At 40.0% G+C, this 26,769-nt stretch overlaps 1 protein-coding gene across 11 annotated transcripts in view; it reads right to left on the bottom strand.

The window, feature by feature from the left end:
- Window positions 1-26,769, bottom strand: part of SCN8A (sodium voltage-gated channel alpha subunit 8) — a 180,927-nt gene that overhangs the window by 86,807 nt on the left and 67,351 nt on the right. For 7 of the 11 annotated variants that reach the window (XM_069491135.1, XM_069491141.1, XM_069491140.1 and 4 more), the window contains 6 exons: window positions 17,012-17,130; window positions 15,011-15,100; window positions 13,746-13,874; window positions 11,839-11,930; window positions 2,661-2,882; window positions 1,212-1,275 (listed from right to left, as the gene is read on the bottom strand). In XM_069491135.1, coding sequence (XP_069347236.1) covers window positions 1,212-1,275; window positions 2,661-2,882; window positions 11,839-11,930; window positions 13,746-13,874; window positions 15,011-15,100; window positions 17,012-17,130 — 716 coding nt within the window. Of the gene's footprint in view, window positions 1-1,211; window positions 1,276-2,660; window positions 2,883-11,838; window positions 11,931-12,086; window positions 12,179-13,745; window positions 13,875-15,010; window positions 15,101-17,011; window positions 17,131-26,769 lie in introns of all 11 variants that reach the window. The other 4 variants (XM_069491136.1, XM_069491142.1, XM_069491145.1 and 1 more) reach the window with 1 other exon arrangement.

Below are 26,769 nucleotides of genomic sequence, written 5' to 3'. Positions count from 1 at the left end.
CTAGGCTGGAGTGCTGTGGCACACTCATAGCTCACTGCAGTCTTGAACTTCTGGGCTTAACTGATCCTCCCACCTTAGTCTACCGAGTAGCTGGGACTACAGGTATATGCCACTACACTCAGCTAATTTTTTTTTCTTTTTTGTAACTAGGCTGTCTCGAACTCCTGGTCTCAAGCGATCCTCCCAACTCAGCCTCCTGAGTAGCTGGGATTAAAGGTGTGAGCTACTGTGCCTGGCTTTGAATCTGCATTTTTAAGAGGTACGCCAGGTGATCCTTATGCATGCCAAAGCATGAGAACCACTGTCCCAGACTCATATCAATGTACAATTCCATCAAATTCAACTTAGCTACTATCCAAATGGCACAAGGCTAGAGGTTCCTCTTAACTGTTTTTGCTCTCTTAGCACTCATTGTGACAACATAAGTCACAATGGGGATTTCAGTGACCTCAGTTATACCATTTCTTCTGCTTTTAGACTCCCCTCATACTTCTTTCAATGTAATCTCTAGTATCTGCTTTAATGAAGAAATTAAATGGACCTATAGTTGTCATGATATTAAAACACCAATTCCTAGAGGACCAATATACTTTGAATAATGATACTACTACCCTACATTTATATAGCCCTGTTTACAAAGCACTTTCATGTATGTTGTGTAATTGGGTCCTTACACTAACTCTATGAGGAACAAAGAACATGGCTTATTAAATCCATTTTATGGATGAAGAAATTGAGGGTCAGATAAGTTAAATGTCTTACCAAAGGTCTTAGAGCTAGAAGTAGCAAAATCAGGACTCAAATATTACGTTGCTACACTTTTACCTCCCCCATGCTGTCAGGCCTAACACATTTTGGGTCATCCTTGGATGCTAAACTATCACCAAGACAGTGTCTGTACTCTCTGTTGTATTAATCGTGCTAAGATAGGATGAGGCAGGTAAGCTATCTGGTGTTACTGATTCTATCCTTAGCCTTTTACATCTTTCTTTGATTTTGGCTTGAGACTACAGGCACATTCACTTACTGGTGAAACGTCAACTTTAGATAGACAAATATGAAACAGAAAGAAAATCTATGTCAACCAATAGATCAGACCCAATTGTAGGGTCTACTACATGAGCACAAAGTAAAAATATTGCCCATTTTGATCCAATTAGTAATAGGAACATATTTTAAGGAAGGAGAATAAAGTTAGGTGAGCTACTTACCCAGCATCAGAACTGTTCCCACAGAGTAAGGGTTCTAGCATGCCAGCAACCGTGTAAAAATTTGCTAAAAGTTTGAAGAGGCAGGAAATGAATAGGCAGATTTAAGTGAATGAGAGAATAAGGCTGCACTGTTCCTAACTAGCTCCAGCAGAAACAGTTACTGATTTTAGCTCATATAAATCTTTTCCGACAGCAGTGAAAACTGAGAAGAATTCTTTCCCATTAATGATTTTCCTATATATTTACAAATTAGAAGTGCTACCCTGAAGCCCTGATGCAGTGTTCTTCTCACAGTTACCTGGCTTCCATTCGTACTTCAAATCTATATGCAGGTTCTGGTATTTAAATCAAAGGGGTCTAAAAGTAAGTTTTCTGAGTTTTACACCCTTTTATACAACTTTATTCTTCTATCCTTGTAACTTCTCTATCAAAGATATTCTAGAACTCCTCACTGGTCACTAGTCACCATGTCCTCTTTTTTTTTTTTTTTGAGACAGAGTCTTGCTGTCACCCTGGGTAGAGTGCAGTGGCACCATCATAGCTCACTGCAACCTGAAACTCCCAGCTCAAGCGATCCCCCTGGCTCAGCCTCCTGAATAGCTGGGACCACAGGTGTGCACCACCATGCCCAGCTAATTTTTTCTATTTTTTGTAGGGACAGGGTCTTGCTCTTGTTCAGGCCGGTCTCGAACTTCTGGTCTCAAGCAATCTTCCCACCTCAGCCTCCTAAAGTGTTAGGATTACAGGCATGAGCCACCAGGCCTGGCCACCATGTCCTCTTTTAAATTAGAAGTCATGTTTCCCTTTCCTGCATGTGTCCCTAAAATCTCCTTTGCAACATATTCTTATAGCTACTTAACTGACCTTATTTCCTCATAAGTAATAGTGATATTGCTAACTTTTTTTCATTAGTTTATAAAGGACCACTACACCAAATCCTCCTTAACGTAAGACACAAGGGCTTTGGTTTCTCAAATAAAATTACTAAAACTCCTTAACTGTAACAGGATAGAATGGTGCCTTCGAGACTACATGATCCCCTAGACCAGATCAATCACTAAGGTCTTAGGAGTATTAAGAAAACTTAGGTTCCATAGGTATAATCTGGACTAAATGTTTAAATGTCCCAGGTAACTCAGCTAGGGAAAAAAGAATTTTTATCAAGCTTCTAAGCCTGAACTTCAAATCAAAAGTTTAGGGGTATATAAAAAGAAACTATAAAGTTTCATTTGGTTTTAAAGGGGGAGAAAATAGAGAGAAGGGTGATGTTTGAGAGATTCTGAATATAATCCTACCTCGAGGAAAGGTAATAACTCCACAAAACTACTTCCATGAGCACTGCCACTCCTTTCTGGCCCCAACTACTTTTTTAATACCAGTGGTGGCTTCTGACCATGTAAACTAGGGATAGACTTTTCCTTCTCCTCTTGCAGAGAAGGGGCCACCTACTTTTATTGTTGATATACTCTTCCCAATCAAAGCCTTTGGTGCCATTTTCAAGATAGCTCTCATTGAAGTTTATGGGCCACACGACACACTTGTTCCGAAGGTTCCCCATGAACAGCTGCAGTCCGATCAGGGCAAAAACACTCAGGCAGAACACTGTCAGGATCATCACATCTGACAGCTTCTTCACAGACTGAATCAGGGCACCCACAATTGTCTTCAGGCCTGAGGAGACAGAACCCCCAGAATCAGAGTCACCTCAAAGCCCTCCCCCCTCCCCTCCCTCTTAGCCATTGGCTTCTACTACTTCCCACAGCACCACCCTTGCAATGTGGCAGCTTTATCTTTATACCAAGAGAATAAAAATGAGTCAGCAAAATCATCAATTTTCCAGAATTATCCATTTTAAATTCAGTATTTCTTAAAAAGCAAAAGAAAGCTCCTGCTACCAATATGTAGCTCATTTCTTCCTGGGAACATTTTCCTGTTTCTGACTACTTTTTAGTTCCCCAAACGAGCCAACCTCTTACTTGCCTCAGGGCCTTCATGCATGCCAAGAGTGCTCCCTTCCATTCATTACCTTGTCCTCTGTGCCTAACTCCTACTCACCCTCTAAGTCTCAGTCTAAACATCAATTCCTCCAGAAAGCCTTTCCTGACTTTGCAATTCTTCTTCCTTCCCCATTGTTACCAGTATCTTAATAGCACCTTATACTTTCCTCTGTCGCATTTATCATGGTTATAATCAATTTTTTATGTCTGTCTTGTTCACAGCGGTATCTATAGTGCCTAGCCTACAGCAGGCACTCAGTAATATTTGCCGAAGAAACAAATGAAAAAAATCAGGGATTGAGGAGGCTTCTAGGTTGGAAAGAAAACCACTGAAAAGTTTAAAAGCCAATTAGTAATATCATTAAGGTACAATAATATTTTCCCAAGAGCTCTGGAAATGCCAATGGATTGAAAAGGACAATTATTATCAATCCAGTATTTATAGCTTGCCTTTCCATTTACAAATACACCTCTGTATCACATATATGCCTTGCTTTCTACAATGACCTGTTTTCTGTCCTAGATTAAAAACAAAAACACTTATCATGCATTTTAATTTGAGATTTAAATGCAAGACACTGGTTCAAATTTAGACCTGAAAGTAGATATCTTAATTCCAGAGGGAGAGATCAGTGATGGGAGACACAGGAAAAATATGGTTGTGGTTCACACTGTTTGGGCCAAAACGAGTTAACATGTGGCTCTCCATGGCATGGCTAGACATCAGGCTATCCACAGGACACAGCGAACAGAGCACTGAGCACCCCTGGTGGCCAGTGCACCAGGATGAGCCAGGGGCTGGCACTGAGCCTTGACACGAGGCCCCAGGAGGGATCTTACCCCTGACCCACTTCAGAAGGCAAGAGGGTTGGAACGAAATTCAAGGGAATCCTAACGCTGGCTTTGAAGTGGACAGCTGTACAGTCACTAACCTTAACCAAGTTATGCCACTTACTTGTGTGACCTAAGCAATATAACTAACCTCTTGGAATCTCAGTTTTTTATCTTTAAAATGGGGATAATTATAGTTGAATATTATAGAGCTGTTGATTAAGCAGGATTCATATAAAACACTTAACAAAGCACCTAGTACACAGTAAATGAGTCAAATATTAACAATTATTGTCTGAACAATTATTATTCATCTATAAAAAGGGATCTACAATACCAACTTCACTAGGTTGTTGTGAAGTTCAAATAAGATATTTTACATTTATTAATGTAAAATAACTAGTATGCTGCCGGGCATATAGCTGGCACTCAACACTTGTTAGTTACCACTGTTATACATACACTGCTTTCCTCCAAGGGACATAACTGAGACAATGACACTGCTCAGGGTTAAGCTCATCTGATGTTGATCTGATGGGTGGTACGGACATGACTCTTCTTTTGCTGTATTTTACAAGTAAACACTTAGAATTTTCAAAGTTGAGCCCAGTAGAATTTTTTGTGTGAATCCAATAGTAGCAATAGATGCTGTGCCTAGCATAGGACCTGGCACAAAGTGGGCACTTAATAAATTGTTATTAGAAGAGTAAATGAAGGAGAAATGTCTCTCTTCTTACACAGACATCCTAAAAGAGATCTATGGGGAATTAAAGAACAACGAGCCAAGACTTAGATGGTGGTGACGCGGAAGTGTGCAGCGGTCTGTACTTTTATACGGAGTGGGCCTTCCATGGAGACTGTGGCCACCAAGGGATTAAGAAGAGCTTGCCTGGGCTCAAGGAAATAAGACATTTCTAATCTGATTCCTTTTCTCCTCACTGGGCTGTGCAGAAAGAACATCAAGAGAGGTGATCAGAAAGCATGCTGATGACCCACTGTGTTTCAGATCAAATTTAAGGTCACCTCACAGGGTCTCATTTTCTCGTCTACAGTGGGTAAACAGCGCTACATGGCAGTGAGCCATGGAGAAGAAGCCGAAGAATCTTCTCTACAAGCTTTTAAAAACAGGGCAGAGATATTTGTTTAGGTTTAAGCAGTTGAAATTTCAAACTATCCTGTAGACCTAAGGCCCTGAGAAATCATGTCATAATTATATAGCTAGGTTAAAAGGTATTGGTTGTATAAAACAGAAGGCAGCCATGAAGAAGTAAAAATTGTTCGAGTGCTATGGAACTTATTTGCACACAGTTGCTGAGGAATAGAAAAGTCCTCATCATATTTTGACTAGGTTGAGGTGGGTCTGTATTGGGTCAATAATTCAATTCTAGGCTTCTAAAATTATGCAGACCTGTTGTTTTCAAAGTCAAAGAGTGATTTAAAAATCTACTTGAATGGCCCACTGAAGACTGGTTGTGGAGTTTCTTTTCCCGGTTTTCTTTATGAAGAACTTGTACAGCCATCTCTCCTGATGGTTCACACAATCACCTGTCTGAATGTGGGATGATCGGTCATTCAAGCCCTTTTCTATTGCTAATTTAACCAAATTGAGAAATGAGCCGTAAGCTGTTATTTGTATTTGTAACAAGAATATAATACTACAAAATAGTCAAACCAACGAGTCTGCATTATTAATTAATTAAAAAGCATACAATTTTAATATGAGTACAATCTGATTTTCCTGGGCTGGGAACTCCTTAGACAGTTCCAAGCCCATATAACTGGAAATTCCAGGCTGTGAGCTCCAACTATCCCCTGTTCCATAAAGGTGGGCTCTCAGCAGCCATGTTTGTACAAGGTCACCTTCTCTCAGTAGTTACAAATGTCCGGGGGGACATCTGACCTAAATCCAGATCCCTTCCTACAGGAATGTGGAAGAGGACAAGAGACAGTTGAGTAATCTTCTCATATGGTGGAAATGGTAATAAATAAATTTGGAAGCTAAGCAGTAGCCATATTCTGTCATTGTATTAAGATGTGTGGGAGAAGTAAAGGAAGTTAGTACGCTCAGAGAGAGAAAAAGGAAGTAGACACATAGAGAGAAGAGAGACGGAGACAAAGTATTTCCTGCTACCTGGGGCTTTCTGGTTCTGTATTCTGGTTTTTACTGGCTTCCAGAAGCCCAAGAGCATTCCAGCCCTTGGGTTCCCTGAATTACTCCTGTGTCCTTTTATTTGCAACCAGAGACACTCTACTAATCTAATATACCAACTATGCATGGGACTCATCACTTTCCTAGGGATGAACCTGAACGCTCATAGTCAGTTGGTTTAACATCTCTTCTCTTCTCCACAAACCAGATGTCATTGCTGAAGAAATCTGCGAACATGAGCCCAGAAAGCTAAAGAAAAAAAAATTTTTCTTCAAGAGTTTTACTTTAAGTCTGAGGCTTAGATCATCTTGTTGGTGAGAGTTCTTTTATAGTACCTTTCAAGAAGTTTAAAGTATTAGTAAAAAATTAGTCATAAATGGTATTCAGCTGCTTATACTTCACAGTAGCTCAGAGAAACAAATCTTAATTAAGCAAGAATAACCACTAAATAACATTAACTACAGCCATCTAAAAAGTTTACTCTCCAAGACTCTCATTCAGCTTGCTAAAGGAAAGTTACAAGGCAAAGGAAAAAGAAAGGTGATTGGCTTAATGTCTGTAGGTGAAGGAAGGCACACAATTACGTAGCAATATTAAATGTAAATAGTCACTGCACCATACACTAGTCTCAGCCAAGACTTTCTCCTTCCATTAGGGTCCATAATTGCCAATGACCGTATTTACAGACTTCAATGCCAATTTATGGAGATGATGCTATCAATGCATTTCCTAAGCTCAAGTTCTACAGTCTTGCCAGCAGTGGTTGCCCAACATACTAGCAAACCCAGCAAAATGCTCCCTGGCATCATCAACACAGGTCAGTAAAGGCAGGAAGTTGCTGGTAGAATTTCTGCCTTGACGCAAGCAAGAATGGAGAACGCCCCTGTTCTGGCTGTGCAGAGAGGCTGTCTTGCTGCTTCTATTGGCTCACACCACCACATGCCAGAACAAGCAAGATACTGACTGAAAACCGATTATCCAAAACAGAGCAGAATGCTCCTTCAAACGACTCCTACACAACAGAGTGTGCAACAGAAGCCACGTGGGGGCTAATTGGACAGTGAGAACTCTTGGAAAAGACTAACATTAACTAGCATTGGTATGTGTCTGAGCAGAAGCAGTTAATATATTTACTACAGACCAAGAAAAGACAGCTGGATCCAATGTACAAAAAGGTCAGCTACCAGAGAGGAAGTTGATATTTAAGGAATTTTAAGAAGCAGGTGAAGCCACTGCTATAGAATTCTACTCCACTCTATGTTCAAAGGCACCTCTGAACCTCCCTGTCACCTTTCATAATACCCAGCAATCCCCTGTACAAATGAACAAAGCCTGCCTATTTGTTACATCCAGAGAAATCAGTCATGCATATTGGGATCAAAATCTTCTGCTGTGACGACCAGATTATAAATAAAGTTAATTGATATTCCCTAGTTTGTAGCTCAGGTTGAGAAATTTAAGTGGTTTGAAGCAACATGAGCTAATTCCCCTACAAAATTAATATTGGTACAAGCCTCCGTCCGTAGCAGTAACAAGCAGTTCTCAACCCAGGGGAAAGAACAACTCCCTAGTTCCCAGAGTTAGGCTTGGGTCCAGACAAGTCCTGGGGGTAAAGTAATGCCCTGTCAGCTTTTCTGCTGCAAACGTAATCCTTAAATTGATAGTTCTTGAAGGTTCTTCAGGTCAAGAGTAATTTGGGAGAGATTGAGGATCGTATATTTATTTACTTGAGATCAGATTCACATCACAAAGTGTGTCCTAAACTAAACTGGCCCTCAAAGGTCGGTCAGTGGGATCCTGTGTTTGTCCACTTAGGACCGTTGTTTAACTTTAGTTATCTTTCTCAAGAAGCAATGTGGAAAAAGGAGAAATATGAAAGCAAGATTAATAATTAGAATATTTTAAAAGAAACAAGTCTGAATACAGCCTTAAAATACTTTGTGTCTCCCTTCACTCTGCAGCAGAAACTGCCACATTCACAACATACGTTAAAGAAAATGCTTTCTTTTTGAACACTGGAATGGGAAGGAGAAGGGTTCATCATTTTCCCTGCTTCCTATCTGATTTCACCAGTTAGGAGTGAAAGTAACAGAAATGAAAGCAAATAAATAAAATATCCAAGAGAAAAACAATCAAGAAAGTACAACTCTAAAGAGAACAGAATGATATTAAGTAAGTGCTAATGAGCAGCAAAGTAGTGCTTTGGGGAAGCCACTTAAATGATGATGGAAATGAAAAGGAACTGACAAGTGAGGCTCTGGCAACCAGTTCTACTTTTCCCATTAAGTGCTGCTCTCCAAGAAAAACCAGAATTTTGAGAATTAAAAACCCTCCTTTGAGATCCCTACCCTCTCTTTGGGCATGTCAGCCCTGTGGCGTGTGATCACAGTATGCAGAAGATGATGAAGCTTCTGTCAGAGTCACTTAGAAGTTCATTTCTGTGCCCAGGCCCCAGATAAATACAAAGTGACAACAAGGTTTTAAGACATATAAACTTTTGGACAGAATATTTCAATGTCAAGTTGAAGCTGGCAGACCCTTGCATGCACTGACTGTTCTCCAACTTGATGCCTCTGAAGCAAAAGGCAAACCATGAATGATACGTATTCAGGTCTCGAGTTAGCAATAAAAAGCATTAGGATGTGGATTTGATCTTTTCTAAGCTATAAGAAGGCTCTAAAGTAAAGTATTTCTTATACAAAAGGCTGGAGCTCACTAATGCACTCTACCCTCCAATATTCCAGAGTCTTGGCAGCCTTGATACATTCAGAATATCTACCAAAGATGTGAAGAGGGAGGACAGTGTCATCCCAGGTGAAGTGAGTGCTCTAGGAAAGGAAAAACTCTCATAAAGGGAATTGGGACTTGAAGAGCTTTGTGAGATCTTGCAGGTTCCATTGTAAGTTCTGTGGTTGCTCTCACTTCCATTTTGTTTTTGGCAGCTTTGGCAAAAACCTGTAACCAAACTGGGAACAGGATAAGGCAAAGACAGCAATAGTTCCACGGATGTGATCCATGAAGAAACTTGGTACACAAAACAATGGTTTTCCTAAGGGGAAATTATGGTCCAGCTCTACAACCCCGGAGTCAAAATGACTTAGATTTCAAAGCAAGAATTGGCTCCCGATCCACTGACTCATACGCTGGTGCTCCTGCCTTCGAAGGAGACCTGGGTAGTGGGCAGGTAGGAGTAGACAACAGCCCTCCATGGGAGAAGGCAAGACAGAAAAGTTTAGAATTTCACATGGGATGAAAGAAGACTCTCCCTGAGGAGATATCATGTCATTTACCGGATTTCTCTTACTAAATCTAAAAGGTAGAATGGGAGCAGCAAAAGGACTGGGATCAAAAATCACACTTCAATTCAAGATCCAAATAGACCACTCTTGCTGACAGTGATCTAGTATTGGCTTTACTATCCCTTAAGGTTATTTTCCATAGCAGTTAGCCTCCCAAAGCCAGCTCAATTGGGGGCGCTTCTGGAAATAGGAATCTGGGAATCTATTTCAAACTGTGAAGTTGAAGTCTAAATCTTGACACAAACCCTTTCTTTGGGCTTAGATTTCTTCTTTATAATAACTGCTACTACCTACTACAATCACTTATGGAGCACTGCTATGGGCCAGGCACTGTTAGACACTATATATATATATATATATAGAGAGAGAGAGAGAGAGAGAGAGAATGTATATGTATTCCTGGAGTATTAAATTAAGGATAAATAATGGACATCAGCCAAGAGTTATCGTGCAGAAATGCAGTGGTCAAAAGTTAACAGACAGAGACAGAAGCTACGAGCTAGACTAGAGATAGCATCTGCTGCCCTAGTTAGTGAACAGAATACAGCTTTCGAATTTAATTCTGGAAGAGAAGTTTTGAGATCACAGGAACATAAAGAGACAGATGCCTTGCAGAGTACGCTGGGGGAAGTGAGCAGAAAACACGGGATCATATTTAAAAGGGGCCAGAGGAGGACACAGACCAAAGGAAAAAATGAAAGTGAAGATCTGGCCCTCTAGATACCTTAAAAAATAAGACAAGGCCTGCCTAAGGATTAGACCACCATCAATGAACAGTGTGGGGTTGCCTGGAGAATGAGCTGGGCTTGCTGTTACATGGATTTAAACTGGCCAGGAACTAAATCTTGATAAGTCAGGGTTGTAGTTTTTTCTTGCCAAGAAGGATATATTCCAACTGACATCCAGCCTCTGGTTGATAAGGAGGCAGCTACCATTGCTAAAAATAAAAGAATTCATCTTTAACAGGGCACTAATTTATTGGCACACTCCATGGCCCAAATGTGTAAATGGAGAAACTGAGGTTTACCTTCCTTGAGGTTCTTGGTCAACCACATTCCAAGTCTGCCCTCTCCAGGATTCTACCTTTGTGCTTCCCCCCAACCCCTATCTGATATTTAGATGATGTTGAAAAGGGGAAAATAAATATTTCTGAGTCAGTCACAAGGGGAAGAACTATGTGATGCCAAGAATAGGAGAGCTCTGTTCTGTGTGTCCCTATTTCCTGTAGAACTGCTGTGGAAAGCCTGGTCTCTAGGAAAACCTATGAACACAGCTAAAGTCCAAAGAGCAAAACAGTATTGACCTCTGCCAAGTTACTGCCAGTATACCTTAGGCTCACAAAACTAACTAAAGTATCTTCCCTTCTAGATTTCAAGACTGGTCTTTAGAAAAATAAGTATTACCCAGTTGCAATGATTTAAATTAAATTAAGGAATCTTAACCTGAGGTCCATGGATGGGCTTCAGGGGGAATCTGTGAACTTTCATCTGATTCTCAAAGGATCCAAAACCTTCAAAAGGTTAAGAACCACTGGGCTAGCTCAACCAGGACCAAAAAGAAAAAGGCAAAAATTTTAAAGAGATTGTCAATCAACTACGTCTCAACCCACCCATTGATTCCTCTTTTTCCCCCTCAAGTTTCTGTACTTTTTATTTGCCCATACCTTTAGTTGTAGCTTATCTTACCTTTGATTTTTTTTTTTAACAGCACCTGTATAAGTTTTCATTGGGATTTATGTTTGAGAATGATCCCTGAATATATGTACAGATGTCTACTGGTTCTTATTCTAGTGAAACAGACAGCAGTAGAACATGATAGTGATGATTAAAGTTCAGTTTGCTAACTTAAATTTGTCTATAACATTGGATTAATTAACTGGGTAGGTCTCTTCTGTGATTAAATAATTCCATTAACACAGTAAAAGTATAATTCTTTGAATAACATCCAATCAACAAACCATGCGAAAGGAAGCCTAGAAATCACAAGCAATGGAATGAAGGCAAATGTTAAAATTACTGTAATTCCATGAGATCAGGAAGCAAATGATTTATGTACAAAGAGATAGCTAGCTTTGTGACAATTTTTCCAGATATTGTAAGATCCAAGTGATTCATAAGCACGTGCTTTTTCAACAGCATGGATGGAATAGGGGCTGCATGCCTGGCAAGCACTGTCAGAGAAAACTGCCTAAGGACCAAGGGGCCATTCCAGAGAATGTCTCCCAGGAAAAACATGCAGAATGCAAGGCCATATCAACTGTACTGACGTTGGTTTTGAATGTGGTGGACAAAAATGAATGAAGAGAAAAGAGAAGATGCGGCAAAGTCACTCTTATGTACAAATTTTCTCACCTGGAATTACAGAGATAGTTTTCAAAGCTCGGAGAACCCTGAATGTTCTCAGCGCTGAGACATTGCCCAGGTCCACAAACTCTGTCACATATCTGTAGTAAGGGAGGTCACACACAGACACAAATGACAAACACAGACACAAACACAAACACCAAAGGAAGAAAACAAAACCACAACAAAACAAAAAGTACAATACGTCACGTCAGCGCCCTAACCCAACACCTAACACCAACCCCGGACCATCTTACCTGGGATTACCGAAATAGTTTTCAAAGCCCTCAGTACCCTGAAAGTGCGTAGAGCTGAAACATTGCCTAGGTTTACAAACTCTGTTATATACCTGCAGAATCAAACCAAAGTTAACTTGTAATGATACCACTGGGCGAGGGTTTGAGAATGGGGGGGAAGAAAGGGTCTCATATATACAAGCTATAATTTCATTTTTTTCTTTGAAAAAGAAGTTTCAAAATATAAACATTTAAGGAACACTTTTTTTAATTGGACAAGGAGAATTCAAAAGTATATTTGAAAGAATTGATACATCCAGGAGGTTCTTGGAATTTATTCTCTTGATCAGCAGAGCAATGTGCTGATCTGAATCAGAATGGCTTTACTGGCAGCCCATTTACAGTTTTTAGTAAAAACGGAGGCCAGAATGTAGCAAAGGCTTATGTCCCCAAGTTTTGCGGACAATTTCTTAGGAAAGGAAGACCAATTTTGGCAGCAGGAGCCATGTAGACAAGTCTACATTAAAGTAACTCCCTAGAAGATAATGGCAAAAATGACTAAATGTCTGTATGTATGACTTATCCAAGGTTTGCAATCATATGACTGCGATCATGTCTAAAGATAAAGTTCTGGCCTGTAACATAAAACAGCAGAACTCAGGAAAATTCAGATCATGGGATCAGAGCAAATATTGTGCTAAGTGCTCATTTTATTGCCAGCCCTGTGCCTGGCAAGGAAACTTAAAATTTTAAATGAACACCAATGTGTATTCCTAATGCTAGAAAGCGAGAAATTGCCTTTATATAACAGAAAGTCAAAGTTCCAGTTTCAAATATTTGATGCATATCATTCATTCACATTTTACAGTTGAAATAAATCTATCTGATGCTCACACCTATACATATTTAAATGCATTCTCTCTCTTACACATCTTCATGCACACACACAAAACCTATTCACCATCCCCATTACACCCCCAGAATGATCAAGTGCTTTCCCAACTTGGAAATAAAATAATAAGCCTGCTAAAACTTTTGTATCATCAGCTAAGTCTCTCAAAGATACATATCATTGCTAAAACAACACAAACTACCGAGAGCAGCTAGCACACCAATGTGGAGTTACATCGATCTCTAGCAACAGTTCAAAATTCTGGTAACCCTTCAGAAAGCGCCAGTTTAGATACCTTGGCTCACGTTTTGACTCTAAAATCTGCTCTAAAATCTGCAATACCTGGCCAGCCCCATTAAATTACATGTGATAAAACATATACCTAGGAAACTCATTTTTAGCTGAAGGTTTACACCTAAAAAATTCCAAGTCTTCAGAGAAGCCCTCTAGTCATGGGTATGCAAACCTTGGTCAATATTATAAGGGGGAATAAAATACAAGGGAGCTTCAATAGGAAATCACTCCCTACTTTCTCTCCTGGCTATAAAGCCTGTTTACTTTCTTCTCCATAAACAGGATATGCTATCATTGCCTGGGCACAAGAGGCCCTCACAAGTAGTAATCATAGGCATAGGCCCAAAGGGCCTTATGTGACTTTCCATTAATTCCTCATACAGCTGTGTCCACAAACTCACACTTACAAACACTGTCATACAAATACACCCAGTAGTACAACTCCACACACAAAATCACACCCAGAATACCAATAAAGTAAGCAGAGAACTTACGCCATCATGATGACACTGAAATCTAACCAGTTCCATGGATCCCGTAAAAAGGTAAAGCCATCTATGCAGAAACCTCTTGCAATGATTTTCACCAGTGATTCAAATGTATAAATCCCTGTGAACGTGTACCTGTCAAAGAAATGGATAGCTTGAGGTAATTTCTGACAGATAGAAATTATAAATGAAACTTTTAAGATAATATTTGCTTGAAGTGTGGCTTCAACTAACAAAGACAAAACAGAAAGTGCTCAGCCAATGCAACAGGAAGGAAGGATGAAAAAGGAATGCTTTAAATGAAACTTACTGAAATGCACACACCAAGAACTTTGGAGTGTTGTTTTGGGTCCTGAATGATACTCCAAGGAAACAACTCTGTACTGCCATCTAGTTTTTATTATTTTAGAGACGGGGTCTTGCTATGTCACCCAGGCTGGTCTCAAATTCTTGGCCTCAAGTAACCCTCCTGCCTCAGCCTCCTGAGTAGCTGGGACTATAGGCATGCACCACCACGTCCAGCTAGTGCATGATCATTTTTTTTTTTTTTTTTTTTGAGACAGAGTCTCACTCTATTGCCCGGGCTAGAGTGAGTGCCGTGGCGGCAGTCTAGCTCACAGCAACCTCAAACTCCTGGGCTCAGGCAATCCTACTGCCTCAGCCTCCCGAGTAGCTGGGACTACAGGCATGCGCCACCATGCCCGGCTAATTTTTTTGTATATATATATTTTAGCTGTCCATATAATTTCTTTCTATTTTTAGTAGAGACGGGGTCTCACTCTTGCTCAGGTTGGTCTCGAACTCCTGACCTCAAGCGATCCACCCGCCTCGGCCTCCCAGAGTGCTAGGATTACAGGCGTGAGCCACCGCGCCCGGCCCCTGCATGATCATTTTGAAGCAGGTAGGAGGCCCCAGAGCTATTTTTATTTAACCTCAGAGGAGGCAAAAAGAAAGGGAAACCTAAAGTGGAGAAGACCATACCGTTAGGAACTGAGGACATGAGATGGAGATGGGGCTACAAGGCACAGGTACCAGCTAGCACGGGGGGAGGAGAGGGTGTAAAAGGTCATAATTTCCAGTGCATACTTTCTGTGTCTAGAGTTAAGTTCTAGGGATATTCCTTAAATTTCACGTTTTTTCAGCCCTCTCTGTGAAATAAAGAGTTGTAGTAACTAATATTTTTTTCCTTGATGGATAAATTGTGGCAAAACAAGACTTAGCGATTAAAAATGTTTAAAACAAACAAGGAAATAAATAAGTGAGCTACTTACTCCACATTCTTCGACCAGTCAGGAGGGTTACTAAAAGTCATGAATACACAGTTGGTCAAAATAGTGCACATAATGATCATGCTAAATACTGTAGAGAAGAGTCAAGGGGGAATATATAAAATCTGGCCTGTTTTTTCCTCTGAAAACACACACATTTCACATTGGGTATCCGGAGATCTATAATCAATAACTTGAAAGGAATCAAAGCACAGAAGAGTAGAAAAAGGCAAAGGCAAAGGCAAGGCGATAATGAAATCTATGGTTTTCACTATCAACACAGAATGCTACTATGTGTATCCAACACCTGGCCAGAGAACTGTAGATGGATGGGGCAGGATGGCTATCCTCCTTCTTTCAAAAAGGCTGTTACTGTTCTCCTTTGGGATAAAACATTTCCCCATTACCGCTTTGCATCTCAACTATGGAATACCCTTGCACGTAGTAACAAAAGTTGTCAGGTAAGAAGATCAATTAAATCTATATTATTTAGTCCTTATTTATTGTTAAGTTAATTATCCTGCATAACAAGTTATTTGAAAACCTACATGTAATGATTCACTTTTTCCCCCAGTCCTTCTAAAGGGTGGAATTGTCTCTGGGAGCAAGGCACCAGTCAGTGCAGCCGATGTGCACGGAATTATGTCCAACGTGGGAAACCAGCTGTGGCATGTTAAGTAAGGATTTCAAAGACATCTGCACCACCATACTCCTGAGAATTACATAATGGGGCAAACCCATTCTAAAGTGCCCAGGAATGTTTATGGATAACAAACCATACTGTCATTTCAGTTCGATCCAGGGTCTTTCTCAGCCGTTTCTGTTCTTGTTTATTGAGAAAAATTAAACTGTTTTAGGTCAGTATGAGTTACTCAAACTCTAACTGTCACTTTAACAAGCATGGGAGCCATGTCTCATTTGTTGCTAACTCATTCTCTCTTTTAATGGCATTCACCATCTTTATTCTACTAGTGGAGTTTTAAAAAGAGATAATATTTCTTACAGCGGATTTTTTACATCACTACAGCTGGATTTTTTTCTTCATGCTCTTTGGAACCCGAAGAGAAAAAGCTCTCATCCTCTGATCCAACAGAAAGGGAAGAAGTCCATCGTGAATTATTTATTTCCTTGTAAATCTTCAGATTTCAGAACTATGTTGCTTGTGAACTACAGATTTCAGGACCAGTTTGCTAACTTCTTAGAGTTAATAAAATATGATAAAAGCTTACAAAACTGATTTACTAAGTTGCCATTGCTGGTTTCCTCAACTCACTTGGAGGATACAATACTCTTTGAAGCATGGGACTAAGTGCTATTAAATTAAATGCCAACCATGAAAGTTTAAAGTCACTATGCAATGTTGGTAAACCCATCACGTAATTTTTCATTTGGCACATACTCTCCTATGTTAATAAGATGTGAAAGTCAGGCCAGATGAATAAATTGACATTTTTTTATTGAAGGGGAATAAAAGATTCAAATCTATCCTACCAGCTGCACCAAACCTCTGTAACAAGGAGTCTATTTCATCTGAGAACTATCTCAGACACTTTCTAAACTCACTGCTCAATAAATAAAAAAGAATTCAAGACAGATATCTAAAGCATTCATTCAACTATTTGTAACTCAAGAATTAGCTTTCAAAAAATTCTACTATTGGATCTTAATATATCAACAAGCTGAACAGTCTACCATGCAATGTGATCACTAAAGTCTGAGCACTTAAAAAAGTTAAGACTTCAATAAAAGATTATCATCTTAATTTGTTCCTCATAGTGATACCAACAAAACTCCAGATTCCCATGATACCATCCTAAGAAAAAAAAATTTGCCAAAGCTGAGCTTGGGATTTGGCAGGTGTTCACTCTTAAACCTCTGACTAGTGGGAGAGTCAAATACAATATTAGTAAAAAACTTAATATACAATTCAGTTGTCAAATATCAGAAACATATACAAGTATCATGCAATTGCGGCACTCACTCCATGTTTGTAGAAAAGGATATGAATGTATCAAAATTTTAATAGCTATTCTTCTTATCAGGTTAAAAGGACTTAAAATGTACAAGGCAGGCGTGGCACTAAATCTGAAGAGAGTTTTCCCTCTGTTTAATACTACAAAGGTCTGTGGAGAAAGAAAAAGAGAGAATTTATTAAAGCATGGGTATGAATCACCACATGAAACATTTTTCTAGGCAAGGAATAAACTCAAAGGTCCTTAAAATTTTTATTTCCCAACTTGATTTTTAAGGCAAGAAATCTTAACACAATATAACTCCCTTTCCCCCACCTCTCTCCCCCCTGCCCTGCCCCAGATTATATTACAAACAGCTGGCATGATCTGAGCAATTTTATAGAATAACTTCTTTCTTTCAAAAATAAACCATATGAATCATACCTAAGCTACCTATGCCAGTTAATTAATTTAGAATTCAAATATTGACTAAGCACCTACTATGAGCCAGACAATGTTCTAGGCACTTGGGAATTAATTACCAGTGAACAAGACAGTCACGGCCTGGAGAGCCTATATACTAATGGGGAAGACAGACAATAAATAAAAAACATAATGAATAAGTAAATTATATAGCATGTCATACCCAGAAGGTTAGAAGTACTATGGAAAAAGGAGGAAGACCAGGGAAAGGAAAATCAATAGGCTGGGTGCAGTGGCTCAAGCCTATAATCCTAGCACTTTGGGAGAGACCCCAAGGTGGGAGGATCACTTCAGGCCAGGAGTTTGAGATCAGCCTGAGCAACATAATGAGACCTCATCCCTATAAAAAATAGAAAAATTAGCCAGGTGTGGTGGTGTATGCCTGTAATCCTAGCCACCTGGGAGGCTGAGGTGGGAAGATCACTTGAGCCCAGGAGTTTGAAGCTACAATGCATTACGATTGCACCACTGCACTCCAGCCTGAACGACAGAGCAAGACCCTGTCTCTTAAAAAAAAAAAAAAAATATTGGGGTTAAGATGGGAGAATGGAGAAATGGAGATGGTGGTTTTAAAGCAGGTGGTCAGGATAAGCCTACTGAAGAGAGATTTGAGCAAAGGCCAGAAGGAAGTGAGAAGTGTTCTTCATTCAACTGATATTTACCTATCAAGTTTGCTCTATCTGGCTTTTAAGAGCCTCCAACATCAGCCTTGCCAAAATCATCCAATCCTCTTTCCCAGCATGCATCTTCCTATTTAGCCAAACTAGTTCATGCACCCAGAACAGGTTAGAGTAATTCATAACTTTGGCCTTTGTTCACATTGCTCATTCTACCCAGAAAGCCCTGTCTCCTGAATTCAACTGAATTAAAATATTTTTGAGCAACTCTTCTGTGCCAAGCATTGTGCTAACCTCCCGAGTGACACAAAACTAAATAAAACTGTACTTTTAGGGAAGAAAGACATATATGTGAACTAGTGATTATGACACAGAGTAAGCACAAAGCTCAATAACGAAAATATGAAAGGTAGCAGGAGGGGGAGATTTTCTTTCCCCTTGGGTGGGGAATAAAAAGGAGAATGAGCTGAGAGGTGCTCACAAAAGAAGGCAACTAATATTTAGAAGGGATTTTAAAGGATAAAGAAGAATTAAGAGATATTAACTGTGCAGATAAAGGGGGAAGGGATGGCAGGGAAAGGGAACAACACAGCATGTACAAAAGAACCAGAGCACGTAACTACCGGCTGTTTTCATGGAACTGACAAGTGATTTAGTGTTGATGGAGAACAGAATAGGGAAGAGGGAAAGCAGACTGTGACGCTGGAGAGGGACACAGGGGCCTACTAGGCTGTGGGTCCCTCGGGAGACAGGACAGTGGCGAATACACAGCTCTAGTACCTCCTGTGTAAGTGAGAGCAAATGGCCATTTAAAAATAGTCATTTTAAGTTTTTAATTTTTAAAATTTAGAGTAATATACACTTTTTTTTTTAAAATAAGGAACATAAGACTTAGTTCCACCCCATTACCCAGTGATAACCTTTGATGCTAGTTTTTTGTGTATCCTTCCAGAAATTTTCTTTGTAAATACAGGCATACATACGTCCTTAAAAAGTCTCTCTCTCAAATGGGATTGTTCTATAAATACTTTTCTATACCTTGTATTAAAAAAATGAGCCCCCACAAAGAAAAGCCCAGGACCAGATGGTTTTACTAATGAATTCTACCAAATGTTTAAAGATGAATTAAACAAACTCTCCCACAAAATAGAAGGGAACATTTCTCAACTCATTCTATAAGGCCGGTATTACCGTGATACAAAACCAGACAAAGATATCACAAGAAAAGAAAACTCTAGACTAATATCCCTTATGAATATAGGCACAAAAAAACCTCAAAAAAAAAAAAATACCAGCAAACCAAATCCAGCAGCATATAAAAAGGATTTTAGACCATGACCAAGTGGGATTTACCCCAGAAATGCAAAGATGGCTTAGCATAAAAACCAACCAATGTAATACAACGTATTAATAAAATAAGGGAGAAAACCCATATGACCATCTTAAAAGGTACGGAAAAAGCATTTGACAAAATCCAACATCTTTTAATAATAAATAAAAACACACAAGAACTACAAATATTAATAGAAGAGAGCTTCCGTAATCTGACAAAGGTCCTCTATGAAAACCCCACAGCTAACACCATACTTTTTTAACCTCCATCCTCTACAACCAGATTTTAAGTTATTTGAAGGAAGAAACCACTCTTACACTTCCTCTCACAGTTCCAACATAATCCTCAGCTCCCGTGCTTCCAATAAATAGTTGTCTGCAGATTTTTTTTTTTAAGTTCTTTTCTCCTTATCTTCTATACCTTTCTTTCCTAATCTTCCAGAGTCATGTTATTCTCTTCCCAGTGGAAAAGCAATGCTGGTATTGAGCCCTATACATTCTGGAAACACACACTGCACCATCCCTAGTGTTTCACATTGTGCTGTGCTGATATTCTCCCTGTACTAGAGTGCACTGGTTCTGGTGGGGAATGCTGCAGAGGATACCTAATCCTAAAAGCAAGAGGAAGTAGTAGACCTGAGATTAGCCTGAAACAAGTTAAGGGCCAACCTTTGGCCCTTCCATATCTTGACTTCCTGAAGAAACAAACAGCCCAAGATTTCCCCAAAACTCCCTCTCTGAAGTACTTGTACCCCTCTGTGTTTCTATAGCAACTCCCTCTATGAAAATGCCAGGCCTTTTAAATAACCTCCTCATTCAACCTCATAAGATTCCGGTGAAGTGTGGGTGAAGGAGGGATTATTATCCTCTATGCATTTTACAAAAGCTCAGGAGAGGGACCCCACCTATCAAAGGTCATGTAGCAAAGAGTAGGGGAATATTATGCTGAGCTTACAGCCTCTCTACAGCTTCTACTGTGCCAGACTGGGATGCAGTTTACCGGCAACATGGCAGAGAATGAAGCTGGTGTGGGGGATGGATTCTCTGGTGAATGAGAAATTTGAGCCTCTGGGGTACACTACAGAAAGCAACAATGAAACAAGCACTGGCCCATGTCTCAGGACCTAAAAACCACCAGACCAGGCCTTTACAAAATCACCTACCTGCCTTAGGATATGGGCAATGGGATTTTAAAAAGTAAGGTACTCTGTATCTTCCATTTCTCTTGTCTTAGTTTGGTCATGATGGAAATATAGGTTGAGAGCTACCATGGGGGGTATTTCCTATCACTGACTCAGTACCTGCAGCGCCTGGCATATGGCAGGTGCTCAATAAATGTCTGTTGATTGATTAATGAACAAATATTCATGTTGACTGAAGCGAGGGAAAAGGAGAAGAGGAAAAAGAAAAGGAAGACATTAGGAAATTGAAATTGTTACACCTTGGTTGAAGAAAAACTAAGCAGTAGCTAAGATTCTGAATTAGTATCAGTGATGGGCTGGCAAGTGGGAGACCAATGATCCTGAGGGAAACTAAGTACCTTTAGTGTATTTTAAAACTATGATTTTGTAAGTAGAAAGGCTCTATTAGAGATATTTTATGTGTGAAGTAGAAATGTCATAATTAATTTGGGTACTAAATGCTGCACATAGAATAAAAATCATTTATCATCATCTCTCTCTAAATATTTATATCCTATATCTTCATCAAATATAAAAACAGGGGATCATTTTTTCTATTCAAAGAGAAGTACCTAGTCCACACTAAATCTCCTGAAATGAAGGTGAATCCCCTATACTTTTAGTAGAAAGTTGCATTACCACAAACCATACTTTATTGTTAAAATAGATTTACAGATAATTTACATGCAGATTTTCATAAATCTTTTGCATTAAGCAAGATGGTGTCTGGACCAACACAAGTACTTAAAGTTTAGGGATTTTGCTTCTAACACTGGTGTCTGCAGTGCTTATATGAGAGAGAGAGTAATGTATGCCCAGCGCCAGCAAGCCTTATCTGTAGAGGAACATGTAGTAAACAGTAGCAAATGTTGGGGACTTTGTAGGCTTTGTGGATTTTGTACAGTCTCTGTTAAAACCTCTCAACTCTGTCACCATGGTGCAAAAGTAGCCACACACAACATGTAAATAAGAGTGGCTGTGTTCTAATAAAACTTTATGGACACAGAAATTTAAATTTCATACAATTTCCACATGTCTAACCATTAAGAATGTAAAAACCATTCTTAGCCTGCGGGCCATACAAAAACAGACGGCAGAGCTGATCTGGCCCAGAGGATACACTAATACTAGTTCCCGACTAAGGCCAGACTAGCCACATAACAATCACCTGAGTAGCTTTTTAAAAAAATGCAGATTCATAAGTCCCACCTCTAGAGGTTCTGATTAAATAAGTCTGCAGAGGAATCCAGGAATCTGTGCTCGCCAGGCTTTGGGAGCCACCAGATCATCTCTGAGGTCACGTCCTAAAGCATTGGGTTCTCCTTCACCTGCCTCTACCTAGCCTGTGGCCTAATGAGCCAATGCATCTCTCTGGATCTCATTTTCCTCATCTATAAAATAAGAGAGGGCTGCCTGATGGATGTGCCCTGAATCTTTCCAGCTCTGATACCTGTAGTTCTATGATCTAGAAAATTCACAGAGCATCCAAGATTAAGTACAACAAAGCAGCAAATCATACTTTCAAGGGGAAAGCCTATTATTATTATTTATTCTTTCACATTATATCTTGGTAGAACTCTCCTGAATTAGTTATTTCGCTCCCTCAAGTTAAAAACTGTGAAGTCCAATGTCCACAGTACTTGACAGTAACTACCTGGCAACTGTACTGACGTCAGCAGGGGGCAGCATGGAGCAGTCCCATGCAGAACTGTATCATATAATGCTTTGCACCCCCACCCTCAGCACTGTCTCCCCCTACTTTTATCCCATTCTCAGGAGAACAGTGAATATGGGAGAGAAAATGAGTAGGGATGACTGGTGATAGGGTGGCTTTTTAAATATATATATATAAATAAATTTTTTGAATGGCTGATTAAACCTCTATAATCCCAGTTAAACTGCTGGTGGGAATCCACAAAATGACATTCACTGTCTCTTTTCTTTTTTTGAGACAGAGTCTCACTCTCTTGTCTGGGCTAGAGTGCGGTGGCGTCAGCCTAGCTCACAGCAACCTGAAGCTCCTAGGCTTAAGCAATCCTCCTGTCTCAGCCTCCCGGGTAGCTAGGACTACAGGCATGCACCACAATTCCCAGCTAATTTTTTCTATTTTTAGTTGTTTGGCTAATTTCTTTCTATTTTTAGTAGAGACGGGGTCTTGCTCTTGCTCAGGCTGGTCTCGAACTCCTGAGCTCAAGCAATCCTCCCCCCTTGGCCTCCCAGAGTGCTAGGATCACGCCACACCGGGCCTGGCCTCACTGTCTCTTGTTCAACACTGTGCTCCAATGCCAGATCTTTCAAAGCCCAAATGGAGTAGGAAGGACAGCAAGCTTTGGATTTTTATGAGACTACTTCTTAAATAACAATCACTTGGTGCTCATGAAATCCAATAATATTTCACCTAATCTGTCTTAAATTAGATCTTTGTGAAGTAAATGAGTTAAAAGGGAAGGGGAAATATTAGGTTACAACAGCCTCTGAATGTGTTTGAGCACAAGGCCCATTAAGAGTGGTAGAACAGCTCTTAACGAGATATGGCATGGAGTATTAATAAATGTGTCATGCCGGCATAAAATGAGCCTCCTGAAAAGCACAGGCTTTTCATTTCTAATTAGCAGTGTGGGGCTTGGAGCACACAATGTGGGAGTAGCGCCATTACTAACTCAGGGTAAGATGTCTTCTCTTTGGGGCCCACAATTCAGGGGAAGGGACATTGTACAAGGCCAAGTATAGGCACATTCATATACATATCAAACAAATCCTAGCATACTGCAAATGCAATACAATAAACCACAGTTATCACAGTACTGCAGTGCAGCCAACTTATGAGCATATCCCCACCCCCACCCCAAGATTAGAATAATTTTTTTAGCCATGCAAAAAGTATAAATTAAAATAAAGGAAGTGTAAATATGAAAGAACATTACATAGAAGAGTACTCAGTGCAGGGATGGAGTATATCACAGAGCAGAAAGCTTCTTAGAGAAATGTTTATTATTATAGCCTCTGCTTTGCTGTGGGACACTCTGGTTTATTAACCAGCCCTTGGTTTGCTGTGGGACACTCTGGTTTATTATCCAGCCCTTGGTTTGCTGTGGCACACTCAACCAGGTCCTCCCGCTCCTGAGAGGTCATCATCTCAATTAGGACAAAGGTAATCTGCAGGCATCTGATGACCTTCTGGCTATAATGAACACCGAGGGGCTCAGAGATTTAGCTAATCTACAAGAAGGTAGTTGGGAACCAATATCCTTTGAGTCCATCTGGTTATAACTGTTATTGGCACTGATTCATGACCGTCGTCCCCAAGTCTGACCCTAAATCTTAACTGTTTTGATCTCTGGAACTATCTGACTCTCTTGTTTTCAGCTGACTTCTCTGGCCTTAAATTCTTGCCTGCCTAAACCTAATATATATACCTATTCTCCCAGACCTATGTACCTCTTCTGAACTAGGCAACCGGCCAGTTGTCCACTAATCAACAGCAATTTGGTATTCACTTCTGAATTACTATGTATACAGCCAATATAGCAGGCAACAAACAAGTGACTTTTTAAAATTTTCCTGTTTTAATAAAGGAAAATATAACGCAGAATCTAAAAAGATCAGGCTAGGAAGTTGTTCAGAAATAAATGACTACACCACGTTAAAGAGTCCTGATGTCTTTAACGCTAATCTGCCTAATGGATTTCTCAAGTAAAATCACAATACAAGTTATAGATCCCTAATATGTCCCAGGAAAGGCTCCAGCAAAGGCACAACTGGATTGCATTTCTAGAGTACCTGTATCCTGGTACCACCCAGCTGCTCTTAGAAATACTGAATGAATGCAGGACATGAGGACACAGGCAAAAATTTTTTCCCTAGGCTTGTACTTCTGTTTGAACAGTATGAATACTTAGAGCCATTATCTTCTAAGACTCTATGCTACTATACTGAGAACTGAGCAAAAGAGATCTCTACATCCCGTATTTTAAAAATTCCTTTTTAGTCACTGATAATTTTATTTATGAGTCTATTTGAAGAAATAATATTCAACATTTACTATGCATTTACTATGTGGCAGGCACCCTACTGAGACGCTTTATACAACAATGGTCTCATAGCAACCACTTTACCAGGTAGGTACTATTTTATAGATGATAGAATTGAGGGAGAGAGGTTAAATAACTTCCCCAAGACTACACAGCTGTTAAATAGAGAAATTTAGCATTGGACAAAGGCAGTCTAACTACAAAGCCTATACTCTTAATTATTGTGCCATATTGCAAATTTTAAAAGCTTCAAAACTATTAATCAAATCTAACTCTTCATTTTACAGGCAAGAAACCAAGCACAGAGTATTCTGCCTAAACTAAGGTCACAGAGCTAGGGAGCAGGAGGAGTGGGAGAGTTACTACGGTCTAGTCCTGAACTCTTTTTACCACACCAGGTTATCTGGTCCAACCCTCAGATCAATGAAGAGTCTCTTCTACTTAATCCCTTTAACTCTCACAAAAAAGAAAACCCCCTGCACGTGCCTTCGAGATCACAGCAGCTGTTGATGGTCTTTTTCCTCAAGTGAAGCTTGATGAAGATAATGCTAGCACCACGTGTGTCTGTGGCTTTAGTTTTCCAGGTACTTCTGCATACACTTTCTCATTTGGTTTGACCTTGTAACCCCATGCCCTCCAACCCACATTTGGAGCAGCTGACATCCTTCCCGCCCACATCGTGGTCACAGGAAGCCACACCTGGCAGAACAGCAGCACCATGCACCTGCTTCGCCGCTGAGCCAGCACGATGCTGCTCCCCAGGGCAGAGCAGGTCTGAACCTCCTCCACGGCTACTCTTCCTCACTGTCCTTCAATATGAATTTGCCTTTGATCCTCCTTCTCTTTACCCTTTTAGGGAGCTCAGACTGCAGCTGCTCTAGGGTAGAGCAAAATGCAGGCTTATCATGTAAAGCACTTTAACCCCTCTGTTTACTGAATTCATATTCTATAATCTACTCTCACTCTTCTCTCTTAGAAAGCAGCAGAGCAGAGTGGTTTAGAGCCTTTGAGGCCAGAGAGACGTGGGTTCAAGACCCAGCTCTGCTGCTTATTAGCCATCATGATCTTAGACAACTTACTTAAGGTTACTAAGGTTCAGTTTTCTTATTGCTAAGATAGGAATAATGATGAATAGTACCTACTTTATCAGGTTGTTGTGAGGATTAAATGAGAGATCACAAGAAGTCCTTTACACAGTGGCTGGCACAGAAAAAACACTCAATAAATGTGGTTATGATGCTGTCGCTGCCACCACACACTACGGCTGCTCCTGCTCTTTGGCTCTAAACATGGGGTGGCCATTAGAAGACTCTAAGGGCTGACATTCATGTTAATTAGCATTCACACACTTGGCACAAGCCAGCAGGACACTTGTACACAAGCCAGAGCAAGAGTCCAGAGTAGCTGCCAGGCTGCACTGGCTCAAAATGGGTCCCAGAGGTTATTTTAGACCTGAGAACTCTGAAAGTGGGAGAAAACAAAGACTCCTTAGTATGCAGATACTGGGCTCCAACGTGCCTCTCAAGCTTTATCTCCTGTCTTACCAAACCACACTCCCCTATGCTCTGGTCACAACTAAAGTCACTATTTTAAACAGTTCAGACTTTGTTTCACATTTCTCAGCCTTTGTATGTATTGTTCTTCATACCTGAACATACATACCTGTGTGTATTGTTTCTTCTCTTCTCTGACAGGTGAAAATTTTTTTAAGGTCCAGCTCAAACATTTAAGGGAAAGGTGTCTCCTCTCTGAAGACAGCCCTACTCAACTCTCTCAAACAGGATTAGCCTGACCCCCTATATATCCCCACAACACTTGTGCTTACTTCTATTAGTGCAGTTAACACAGAATATTGTCATCTTTGTTTACATATCAGTCTCTCTCACTGGACCCTGGATCCATAAAGGGCAGGAGTTTACCTTCCATCTACTGTGATTGTCTCAGCTTAGCAAGCACACTATATAGTATGATGCCTATCTGGCACAAGGTAGATAGTTCATACATGTTTGATGAATGTACGAATGAATCTCTTAGACATGAAGAAATGATATAGCTAAAATTAACCTATAACTATTATACGTATAATATATCCAGCTTTCTGCTAGGTGCCCAACTGAAACTATATAGTCACTTTTTCTATCCCTTAGCTCATCTACCCATAAAAAT

The sequence above is a fragment of the Eulemur rufifrons genome, chromosome 16 (assembly GCF_041146395.1).
Source record: "Eulemur rufifrons isolate Redbay chromosome 16, OSU_ERuf_1, whole genome shotgun sequence".
Classification (NCBI taxonomy): Eukaryota; Metazoa; Chordata; class Mammalia; order Primates; family Lemuridae; genus Eulemur; species Eulemur rufifrons.
The sequence above is the reverse complement of the archived record's forward strand: the minus strand, read 5'-3'. Positions and strand labels throughout refer to the sequence as shown.